This window comes from Ceratotherium simum, chromosome 1 (genome assembly GCF_057802395.1).
Source record: "Ceratotherium simum simum isolate JZ-2026a chromosome 1, ASM5780239v1, whole genome shotgun sequence".
NCBI classification, from domain to species: domain Eukaryota; kingdom Metazoa; phylum Chordata; class Mammalia; order Perissodactyla; family Rhinocerotidae; genus Ceratotherium; species Ceratotherium simum.
Window position 1 is genome coordinate 39,284,799 of NC_141900.1, and position 12,925 is coordinate 39,297,723.

The following is a 12,925-nucleotide window of genomic DNA, read 5'->3' on the forward strand; positions in this document are numbered from 1 at the left end:
CTTTTACAGGATTCAAAAGACAAATGTGACTGGTGCCTCAACTGTTAAAAAATAGAGGCAGGGTAAAATAGTTTAAACACATCCCACAGATATGGCCCTATTTTAAGGCCAGCATTGCTTTCCATGTATTCATTTTTTAAAAGTTCATATTGATCCATCTAAAGTCCTACTTTGATCACAGAAGACTGTAGTCCAACAAATCTAAATAAAAATACAACTTTTTATGGCCCAACTCGCAACAACTGTCACCAAAGGCAAGACCCAACGCCACAGATGGTGTGTCTGCTTAACCAGTCAGTCCTTGATGGAGAAATCTCAATCACATGGAAATAACTATTTGTTTTTAATTGTGTGTCCAAGATCATGGATCCACTCGACTAACTTCTTGTATAGAAAATTACGGTAATCTGTACATTGACAATTGCAAAATACTCATTGAAAGAAGCTAGTACCCTAAAGTTTGATTTTCATTAGAAAAGGACCAAAGAATTTTTTTCCTATGAGAATATCATTAGTTAGGATGGGAAAATATGACTCAATTAAAAAATATCTATTCTATACATAACTTTCCAAGATTAAATCTGATGTGTAAAAAAATGTCAACCTGTATAGACTGGTTCTTGGACTCTTTCCAAAGATAATGGGCCATCCTCAAACCTTGAAAGGAACTCCACTGTGCTCACTGGGTTCATGATAATCTATGCTACAATTGTACCTGGATGTAAGTTTTGCTCTAATTCATAAACACAAAAGCAAAGCATGACATGCATACTGCATTTACACAGCCCAAACCAAGAAGACTTTCACCTAATTAGCTAGCATACCAAGATATACAATTTAACCAATTTCTCAATGCTCCCTCTCAAAAACCATCAAAGCCTGAATTAATCCAAAGGTGGCTGGCATGCCCTTAAATTCCCTAGAAACCACACGATACTTAAGTTTGTCTCAAGATTCCATGATTTGCTCTGAGTCTTGTAGCAGCTTGACTACATTTCATCTGACCTGAGACAAGCACTTTCTGAAGAGAGACCACTCTTTCCCAAACCTGAATAATTTGCTGACTGGGGGACGAGGGGTACGCTATTTAATAAAAGCAACTGAAGGGCCAGCCCGGTGGCGCAAGCGGTTAAGTGCGCACGTTCCGCTGTGGCGGCCCGGGGTTCGCCGGTTCGGATCCCGGGTGCGCACCGACTCACTGCTTGTTAGGCCATGCTGTGGCGGCGTCCCATATAAAGTAGAGGAAGATGGGCATGGATGTTAGCCCAGGGCCAGTCTTCCTCAGCAAAAAAGAGGAGGATTGGCATTGGATGTTAGCTCAGGGCTGATCCTCCTCACAAAAAAAAAAAAAAAAAAAAAGCAACTGAAGAGCTGTGAATAGTGACTGATTGCTGATGAGCTAATCAGAATGTCAAGGGATAGAAATAATGAATAATAACTTACTCCAACATCACTGTCTAAGTAAACAGCAGGATATGCCAAATGATATTTAATCTGATTAACACACTCACCGTAGAACCAAACCGTCAAGTCTTTCCCTGTCCACTGGTTAATCTGTCTCTTTTCATATTTTTCTTGAAGGGGATGCAGACTTTGTTTCCAGAAACTGGATATATAGCTCATGTCCCCTACATCTCTTTCCTTCTCTGACCATTCCCCATGTCACTGTGTTGCTCCCTTGCCCTATCCATTTTCTCTTTATGCAACTATCCTTGATACTTTTAAATTGCCTCTTATGTTGAAATATTGTTTTTACATTTTTCTCTCTAAAAAATGTTAATTGACATTATCATTAGCTACCATGCTTAGAGTGCTAAGTGCAAGGCACTACACTAAAGGTTTTATACGTATCAACTAATTTAATCCTTACATCATCAACTATGTGAAGTAGGCATTATTAGCTCCATTTTACAATGAGGATAAAAAGTCCTGGGAAATTCCGTAACCTACCCCAGGGCATAGGTTTAGTACATGGCAGAGTTGGATTCTGAACCCATTTCTTGGCTGACTGCAAAGTCCGTGTCATCTGCTAGTCAATACTACCCCCAAATGGTTAAATGGGAAAGCAATTTGTAAACTAGATATTTTTAATGTAATTTGAGATACTACTATTATTCCTAGTAGGTCATCTTCAACTTATTTTTGTTTCTAGAAAAAATAAGTTTCCCCTGACTGCTAGATTAGAAATAGCTAGCAATGAAGCAATGCCCATGGAAATTAATCCCACGCATTATGCGCACACACACACACACAATCCATTAAAAGAAGAAAGCTAAAATGTTAGTTGGAACCTATGGAGAAAAAAAGGCTTTGCTTAGGAGGACTGTCCACGCCAACCTCTGAAGGGAGTCAGGAAAAGATATTCCTAAGAAAAGCATAACAGCAAGACGTTAAACCAAGAATGCCAGAATAAGAAGCTTCCAAACTTTATTAAAACAGAACAGCCGATCATGGCAGAACATGAGTAATAAGTTAACACAATTAAAAATTATTAGAATTTTATAATTTTAGCACAAGCTAGGTAAGATATTAGACTTTAGAGTGAAATAAAACTGGAGTACAGAAAGGTAGTGGTTAATATCAGAGTCTCTGGAGACAGAGTGCCTGGGATCAAACCCCAGGTTTTGTCCATTGAGCAAGTTATTCAGTGTCTCCTACCTCAGCTTCCTCATCTGGCAGGGACAGAACAGTGCCCAATTCATAGAGACACTTCAAGTATTAAATGAGATAATACATTTAAAACCCTCAGAAGAGTGCTTAGCACATAATGATGTTCTCAAAATTGTGACCTATTCAGTTACAGTTAATCTTCAAATAAGATGAAGAAAATTTTAGATTTATTTAAATGTGATTTTTAAAAAAAACAGATGTTCAAATGAAAAAAATTATTGTCACTACAGGTGGTATTATAGAATATATCCCTCTCTTTTTTGTTTCCATGGTCATGAGACACATGAAAAATGATAATATTTGTATGGCAGAGTGGAGTAAACGCTGGGAGCTGCTCAGGAACAGAGGCAACAGCCCCGGGGCTCCAAGCATCCCCTACTCCACGTGGCATCTCAGCAAGTCTTCATTCCCAGCACTGGCCAAGGCATACTGGTTGAGCGCGGCAGCTGAACCCTTTTGAGGAAAGGCAGATGTAATGAGAAGCGAGTTACATTGACATTTGTACTCTCTGACTCTCATAAGCTCCTAAGTAGTTATTCTGAGGAAATAAGGCAACAAAAGCAAAAATTGCATGAGCACAAGATTCAACTTTGCATTACACATATCAAAATTGGGGGAAAAAATTAAATGTACAGTAAAAAAAGTATTGGTTTGATAGAATCGTTAATGGAAAAGGGAGGGTTATCCACTTCTCTTGGTAGTTTTACTCCTTTGCTCAAATAGCCCGACCAAGGGAGATACCAGGTTTCTACTGCCCAGAAACAGTACTGTCTGCGTTCTACCTCAGAAATATTGGACAAATAAGGAGCACCGGTGGGACCCTTAACAAAAGGGAGACATAATATATGCAGCAGTCATATGCATCATTACAATTTAATGTCCTCATCTGCAAAATGCTGGACTGTTTTGACATTAATAAAATTAGTGAAAGGCAGAATACCAAACAGTACGTAGACTAGGTGAAATCTGGGGTAATAGTGCAATCTAGTGGAAAAGGATTAAAAGGCAAAGTGTAAGAGCTACTGGGTTAGGGAAGTAAACCTGCCGGAAAAAATTCTGTTCAAAACAAAAAATATAATAGTGCTTACGAGATTTTCCATTTAAGAAACCTCTGAAAGAGAAATACTCTCATATTGGGTGTTTACTAGAAACTGTCATTAATTTTCTGTATTATAGAAGCCATACATTTTCATTGTAATACATTCAAATAGTATAACCAGGAGGGTATAAAATATAAAAGTTCCTTCTCACATATTTATGGCCATCCCTCCAATGCCCTGCCTAGGGTATCCACTCCTAATAGTCTTTGCATCCTTCCATATTCTGTACATATGCAAAAATACGTTTGTACACATATACATATAAACATACATACACCATGCTCTTTTTTACATAAAGCAATCACTTTTTTCACTTAGCATATATCTTGAACATGTTTACATGATATCACATTTTAAGATTACATAGCTTTGTGTTGTATGGCTCAATCATAATTTATTTATCATCACCTTGAATCAGCCTGTCCAAACTCTGACTCCTGATCTTTCCCTTAAAGTCTGGTCGTCTTCTGGCATTCCTCATCCTGTGAATGGTGCCACCATACATCCTCATGAATATGACAGAAATCTAGAAATCATCCTTGACATCTCCTCCTGCCAACTCTACCCCAAATGCAATCTACAACACACTTCTGTTGTTGTTTATCCCTCAAAATGTCCCTTTTACCTTCATCTCCCCATCACCACCCTAGCCCAGAGGTCATCATCTCTATTCTGGATTCCTAAAGTAGCCTTCCACCTGGTCTGCTGCAATCTGTTCTGACCCCTCCAACTCTTTCTTCACAAAGCAGCCAAAGTGCTCTTTTTGAAATGCAAATCTGATCATGTCCTACTTAAACCCCTGCAAAGACTTCCCATTGGTTTTAGGATAAAGATTACACTCTTTAAGGTGGTCAGACAGGTCCTGCAAAATTTGCTCCCCCACCTCCTATCTAGCCTCCTTTTATATTGTGCTCCCCCTTCTCTCTGGGCTCCAACCTCACTGGACTTCTTCCAGCACCTTCTATCTGCCATGTCAACCTGCCCCAGGGCCACTATGGAGTTCCTCCTTTTACCTCAGATATACCTTTCCTCTTTATCTCACTAACATTAACTCATCCTTCAGATCTGAGTACTTCCTCAGAGAAGCCTTCCTTAATCCCCGTCTGGCCAAATCCCCTACTTAGAAATTCTAGCAGTGTTTGTAGCACTTACCATAGTTCTAAGGACACATTTATATGTGCGATTATTTGATTAATTCCTGTCAACTCTACTAATGTACAAGTTCCATGACGGCCAGGACTGTGTATTCCCCAGCATCTAACACGGAGTCTCAAGACCAGTCGACACCCAAAAAATAAATGAATAAAAGAACTATTAGTTAGTAAAGATGACCACTATTTTTCTAGTTTTTCATTATTACTATTACTACTACAATAAACATCCTTATTCTTTTATCTTTAAGCACTTTCATTGAGTATATCTGTAAGCTGAACTCCTAAACGTGAAGCAGCTAGACAAAAAACCACGTACATTTCACATTCTGATAAGCACATGTAGCAACCTGTTCTGTTTCCACTTCCGCAGGGCTGGTCTTTGACTAGAACCAACTCCATCACTACAGAAAAGGAAAGATATTAAAGGTGCTACATGGATTAACTATTTCATAGGAGAGAAAAGCCAATGTCATTTTACCGCTCGGCGAGAAACACCAATTTGCTACGGAGGAAAAAAAAAACCCTTGGGGCTAATTTTTTCTTTTCTTCTGCTTTCCAAGGTAAAAGATCAACTTTACTTCCATACCTATTGCTGAAGAAATCGGGAACTGAAATGTGTCACTGTAACTGCTATAGGAAAATTAACTGTAAGCTCTTCTTTCAAATTTGCAGCAAACCCCAAATCTCCATAATAATCAAAGTGGTGACCAGATGAATGAGTAAAAAGCTAGAGAATGGGAAAGAATTTACACCAGAGCTGCCTAACTCCTAAACATTTTCTAAATGAGCAGCTTCATTTGTGAGCAAAGAAAAAGTCTGCCTTCCATGTCCCAACAGATGCCGTGGCGATTCCTGTGGTACAGACTGCCAAAGATCTATTCCAAAAATCTGAGTAGTCCAAGGCAATTAAGTAGAAAGTGAGATGAGCTAAAGATGAGTGCTTTTTAAGTAATAAAACTCCTTTAAACTGCTATTGCATAAATATTGCAAAAAAATTCTCAGATGAAGAGATAAAAAATAAAAATTCTACCAAAGTGACCCAAGAAGAAAATAGCACGTTAGCCTTACTAACATATTAATTTTTTCAAGAACATTAATAATCATGCCAGCAACTCATGTTTTGAGGCTACCTATTCATTTTTTGAGATAACTTCTTAAAGTTTTAAAATTAAAACACTGGGGATTATTTACTTCCCAAGCCCAGGAGCAGGAGCAAGCACTGCATTCAAGGAATTGCAAGCAGCCGGCTGCGGATCAGGTGAGCGAGAGTTGACAAGCCAGAAGCTCCTCTTTGAGCATTTCTCTCTCGGAAATATGAGCTCAGCCCAGGAACGCCTGTGGCATCTTCAACAACTGGGAAGCAAGCCATCACAAGTTGCCCCGTGCGTTATTACAATCCCACAAAAGTGCACGGCACTTTCATAAAAGATAGAGAAAATAAGGAGAGGAAAAACCTGTTCAACATTAAACATAGACTTCACAGGGTCAGAGTTAGAGTGACCATATTTCTGACCTAACACTTTGAATGAGAGAGAAAGTTCTGGGTGTGGGAGGAAGATGTAGGAGAGAAAGAAACAGGAAAAAGTTGGTTAAAAAAAATTGACTGAAGAATGTTCTCTGCTCTCTTCACATCTCTCATCAGTCTCCCTTAGTTTTCAAGGCTCCACGGCATAAAAATAATTTCTGGGGAGTCAGATATGTTACAGGTTATCACTCCTCAGAGGTAGGGTCCTGTGTGCAGTATTAATTTGTACTCCACAAATTACCAATCACATTTTCAAAGTTAGATATGGTAATCAAAATAAACAATAACTGGCAGATGGAGAGGATAGAAAAGTCTGCCCCAAGTCATGTTTGAGACACTAAGAATGTGCCTCTGAGGCAGTCAGAAAGCAGGCTAACCTGAAATGGAGAGAAGTTGAAAGAGCACAGGGACTGAAGTTAGTTTTGATTAAAAGGTTTTACTTTCTGTTGAAAAGCCAAAAATTGTAACTTTAAGTATTGCAAGGACATATAAGGAGAGTGAAAAACTGCAGAAGGAAGAATTGCCCCACATTTCCCCCTGGGTAAGAGGATCTAGCAGCCGAGGGCTGAGCTGTCCCAGACCAGCGGCCAGTAGCAGCCTATTCCCCCTTAACCCTGGGCACCCCCAGCATCCATGGCCACTCTGCCCTAGCAACCTGCTCCCACCAAGCAAGAAACACCAGGAAAGGACTAACTCTAGGAAGCAAGTTAAGGCCAGGATACTTTGCAGGGGGAAAAAAAAAATCTTCAATTCTCTTCTCCGATTTTCATGTCTGAAATGGAATGAGAAGGGAAGCAGGAATGTATGAAATTGCCCCCTTGCAGCTATTTTCAAGTTGTAAGAGATCAACTTGCAACACGTAGGACTATTCTTTTCAGACAGTTTATCAGAAAACAAAATGTTTCCATTACAAGTGTCTTTGCTGTCCTACACTAACACGTTATCACGGCCTTCAAATTAAATATTCATTGCAAGAAAGGTGAATATTTCTGATATTTTAAAAGAATAGACCAAGTAAAGGTGTTAAGTTGATTCCCTTGCTAAGCTGCACTAACTGTTAGCAAGTCTCGAGTTGAAATCCATCTCTACCTTCCACCCACTGATGCTAGCTCTGCTTTCCGAAGCAAACAGAAGAGAGTTTACATCTACTTTTAGTCTTCAAGCTAAACATTTCCAGACCCTTTGAGGATACCTCCTATGACAGGATTACCAGACCTCTCACCATCCCCATGGACTGTTCTGGAAGTTGTCTAATTTGTCAGCATCTCTCTTTAAATGTGACAGCCAGAAATGGACACAATACTACAGATGTGGTTAATTAGAGCTGGGTCCTATTAATTTTTGTGACATATGGACACTATAGTATTACCAGAATCTAAATTTTATTTTATTTTATTTTTTTGCAGCCACATCACGCCACTGGTTCATATTAACCCTTTTTCCTCTAAAATCGCCACTATATCAAGTCACCTCCTTTCTTACACACCAATGAATTATGATGCATTTACTGCTATAAAACACCTTTTTGCATAGCATTGCAGCCTATTTAAACCATGTTAACTCTAAATTCTGTTATCCATTTGTAACAGTTATCCCTTTTCAAGTCATCTATGGATTTTAAAGCAAGCATCCTAGATCTTCACCAAAGTCATTCACAAAAATGTTGAAGAAGAGAAGACCCAGGGCAAAGGCTTGTGATCCTTTACTAGGGACCACTCCCGGACCCAAACCCAGAAATCCACAAACCTGGCGGGTGCTAGTTCAGCCTGTTTCACGCTCACAAAGCAATCCTGCTGGTCTTACACATCACCTCACACACAAGAGCATCCTAAAGCCTTGACAAATGCTTTGCTGAAAGCAAGATTCACTTATCTTTCAAAACAAAGTGTAACAAATCTACACATATTAAAATTATAGTCATGTAAAGATGTATATGCACACAGAACAAAGAAGAGAAGGGACGGAGCATCAATGGAAATGTTTGTTCTAGTGTCAGACTGTGATTTTTTTTTTTATTCAATACTGTCTTTACCATAGTTGCATTGTTTAAAAAATTGAAGACTCGGAATTTGGCTTTGAGAGAATTTTGCTTGGAGGCAGTTCATGTGAAACAGCTTTAAGAGCATTGAGACTATATTTGATCCTATCAACCTGAAAACCCGAATCAGAAGAATATTCATTTGAAAAGACTTGTTGATACTTAGAAACACCAGCTTCTTTTCTTTGAATTTTGCATTGCTGCTTTCCGGTTAATGTTTCTGGAAATCAGGGAGATAGCAGACTGGAGAAGTGGATCCTGAAGTTTAGAAAAAGCCTGGATGTTTTGTGTGTGTGTACGAGTGTCTCTGTCTGTCCATGTCTGTCTGTCTGTCTTGTCTGTCTCTGTCTGTCTCTGCTGGAGAGGGTGCAAAGAAAGAAAAGCATCATGTTAATATTTCTGTGAAACTCTGGACTAAAACAGAGCTGCAGCCTAACAATCTGTAATGGACACATAAACTCATATCATCTATTCACCTAGAGCCCTTTTTCACTCTAAAAGCAGGAAATGAGACCAGCAACAGAATTTGCACTTTGGTGTTTAGAACTGAAGTAAGGGTAAGTTTTAAGAAAACAGGGTCAGACAGAGTAAGTGCAAACAGTGAAAAAGAAAAAGAAACAATGTGGCTGGTTATTTGGGAGAAAATATGATCTATTAATACTTCACTTATTAGGATCCCAAACAATCTGAACATCTGAGAATTTTTTAACATGTCAGGGTTTCTTCACTGCTTCAGCATTTTGTTTAGAGCATGATTTTCATCAGTGGAAAACCAGTCTTAGAAACTGGATACATGTTATCTTGATCTCTTTGAGGTTGTCTCGCTCGTTTTCTCTGGTGCTATCCTTTGCTATTTTCAATGTCTGAGAGACAAGTGAAAATTCCACTTTGCTTAGAAATACAATTTGTCCACTGTACTAGAAGTTGAGCTAAATATATGAAGTAAATCAATAGCTTTTAGATTTATGGCAAACTTATAATAAATGGATAAAATGATCAAATACTAAGTCCAGTTAATATTTGACAACTGTTACTTTGCTTAGAAATAAATTTTCCCTACCATCTCAAAAGTCAAAGCAAACGCATATGGTAAATCAGCAGGTTCAGAGATCCACAGCAAATCGTCACTCAAAATAGATACAATGTCCAATTAGAAAGTCCACTTATTATTTAACAAGCGAAAATTCCACTTTGGTTTGAAATACTATTTTCCCACCACCTGAGAAATTAAGCTAAATACATGAGGTAAATCGACAGCTTCATAGACACATGGCAAATTGTCATAAAATAGGTAAAATGTCCAAATAGAAAGTCTAGCCATTACTTAACAAGTGAAAATCCCATTTTGTTCTGAAATACAATTTTCTCACTACACTAAAAGTTAAATACAGGTGGTAAAAAAACAGCTTTATAGACCCACACCAAATTCTCACAAAAGTGGGTTAAAATATCCAAATACAATGCCAAGTTATTATTTGGTAAAATAAATAAGGCACATTAGCACCTCTTTCTGCTTTACATGTAGTCTTGTGAAAAATGGGTAAGAAATAGTCAACATTGGGAACAAATATTTGAGAAAATACAAAATGCACTTATGATACTAAACATCAAAAGTGTTTAAAATTATTGTTTATTAATTTTGGGGGGAGGGGTTTGACTTTTAACATTGTTTTGTAGTTTTACGCAATAAAAAAATGTTATCTGAAGTATTTGTCTATTAAGGTATTTTGTTTTCATCTTAACATTGTTTTAGATAAAGTTTTCAAAATTATATATCTACTGATTTTTTTCCTTAGAAAATTCTATTTCTAAGCAAAGTATAAATTATTTCATATGTAGAGGAATAAGAAACACAAGGAGATACACCAAAATGATAACTACGTGTATGTTAGAATAGTGAGATCAAAGGAAATTCTCAGTTCTCTGGTTTTAAATATTTATGTACTAAGGTTGTTCATTTAAAATTTTAGTTAGAAAAAGTAATTAATATTATTTCCTTTAAAAAAAACTCTGCCAATTTAATGTTATTTGATAGTTAAGCCTCCTTGGAAAGAAAATAATGGAGGAAAATTTGATCCCACTTTAATTTTTAACTCTATAAAAAAATATATTATTTAGGTACACATATACGCATAGAGAAAGTCTGAAAAAGTAGACTTCATCATGCTTACTGGGGTTATCTCAGGATGAAGAGGTTACAGGTGATCTTGATTTTCTTCTTGATTTTTTTCCAGTTTTCTGTAGTTTTTTTCCATGAATTTTGTACAATGAATAGAAATTACTCCTATTATGATAAAAATAATACTAACTTTTTTTTTTAACCAAAAAAAAATGCTGGTTAACATTTTGAAAAAAAAGTAAATTGATTCAAACTTTAAAAGTCTTGGGATAGATTTTTAAACTTGAATTTTCCCTACCATCTATACTGGTTTTTAATCTCACTTTTTAGAAAAAGAATGTCTATAGGTTAACAACTAGGTGAAGTAACTTTTCTGGATAAAAAAAAAAATGCTAAGAATTTGACAGTCTGGTGGTCACCAAAACAGTACTCTACCAAACGTAAGAAATCCTGAAATTATTCTATCTTGCAGAAAAGGGTGAACATCTTAAAGATTAAAAGGCACTTCCGAAAAGTATAATTGTGTTCACTCAACTTCCTAGAAAAATATCTTTCATTGTTGGAAATCTGCACTTCATTCATCCATGTATCTGAGAGTCCACATTTTATTTCTAATAAAAAGTAAAATCTCAGCGTGCTACAGTTTTGTTTATTCCTAGAAAGGCTCGCCTTAAGTGCGATCCCTGCTACTCTGCCACCTACAATGGGTCAAATTCTTCTTTATCCTTTAAGCATAAAATAATCTGTAGCGGTGTTACTAAAATATGCCCAATTTTAGCCTCCAAATACGAATGTGTCTCATCCGTGTTTCAGGAACCTCACTCAGTTGTGGACAATTTGGTTTTCCATTTTAACTTAAACTTCTTTTACTAAGATTATCAACAGATTGTCCGTTTTCTCTGCGCCTAACACTTTGAGGCGCTTAAATGGAAATCCGTGTTGAGGCTTTTTTTTTTTTTAAGCATCCTTCATCAGTATTTTAGAGTCTTGTAACTCACTGCAATTTTCTCTAACGTAAAACATATATGTTTATACGAATAAATACACAGAGATATTTGTGGCCGAATCTCGCCAACACGCTTGAAAGGATTAAACGTGCCGTTACCGTGACTAAATGTATTCGTTCACCCTACAAGATTTCGAAAAATGTAACGTTGTAGAGCGCTAGGTCTCTGCGTAAACCTCGTAATCACCACCAAAAGGCCGTAGCTGGGAGCCTCCGAAGCCCGCCAAGCTCGCTGGAGGCATCCACAGCTGTTTTTAATTGTTTTTGCTTTCTCGAAATAGTGCACTTGGTGGGGCAAACGGTGCTGTTTGCAGCGTCTCTGGCTCCCAGCCGGGGTTAACCCTGACCCGAACGCCCTGTTTAGCTCCCAGCAGTTCAGGACTCCGCTTCCCTGCTCCGTAAAACCTAAGAAAAAAATGGGATTTCCGCCCCCAAGAAAAGCGTTTAGGAAAACGGGGAATTCGGTGTTTCAAATGCACATTTTTGTGTTCTCTCCCGATCGGATTCGAGAAAAAGAAAAAAAGATCTGTTTGTGTAGAGGAAAACGCAGCTTGACATCCATTTCCTACGGCTCGCCTCCGGCCCTCAGAGCCCCATTCGCGGGGTAACGGGCACCCGAGAAAATGGGCAACGACCCCCAGCTCTTTGCTGCAGGGATCGGGAGAGGTCCGCAACCGGGGCTGGGGATGGGGGTGGGGTGGGGAATGGAAATTGGAGATGGAATTTCTGCGCGCTCCTGGCAGGGAGGGGCCCGCGGGGGCGCGGAGGAAAAAAGAAAAGGCCAGGGGTCAAGCCTGGGAAGGGACGCACAGGGCCCGGGAAGTGGGGTGCGGGGCGTCTTGGAGAAGGGGTGCAGTGGGGGCGGAGGGAGGAAGAGGGCTGACACCCAGAAAATGCGCCCGGGTACCCAAAACCCGGGCGGGGGATGGGGAGGCGGTGGCCTGTTGGCCCCGGGACCTCCCGTCGCGCGCGGACCACTAACCTGTAAGCAAGAAGGTGCCAGTGGTGGCGGGGCTCATCCTGCGCGTCCCGCGACCCTGTCCCGTCCAAGCACAAGGGTCTCCCAGCTCCCACCACCGGGGCAATTGCATTCTTGGCCTGGCTAGGCCTGCCGTCCTGGATTCTCCCCTCCCCTCCCTTTCTTCTTTCCTCCCAGCTTGGCCAGTTCAGCATCAGCATCCTGCACCCCCTCCTTAATCCCGTACTCCCCCTAGCGGCGGGCCAGTGTAGCGTGGCCACCGCCCCCACCCCCATCCCCCATCCCCTCCGCCCCCGCTCCCCCTCCGCCCCCTAACCCGCGGAGCACTCTGGGA

General features: G+C 39.4%; 1 protein-coding gene across 2 annotated transcripts in view; it reads right to left on the reverse strand.

Moving 5' to 3' along the window:
• SGCE (sarcoglycan epsilon) overlaps positions 1 to 12,755 on the reverse strand; it is a 66,463-nt gene extending 53,708 nt beyond the window's left edge. For both annotated transcript variants that reach the window (XM_014788182.2, XM_004431361.3), the window contains exon 1: positions 12,595 to 12,755. In XM_014788182.2, the coding sequence (XP_014643668.1) occupies positions 12,595 to 12,703 (109 nt within the window). In that variant the 5' untranslated portion in view covers positions 12,704 to 12,755. The remainder of the gene's footprint in view (positions 1 to 12,594) is intronic.
• Positions 12,756 to 12,925: the final 170 nt, after the last annotated feature.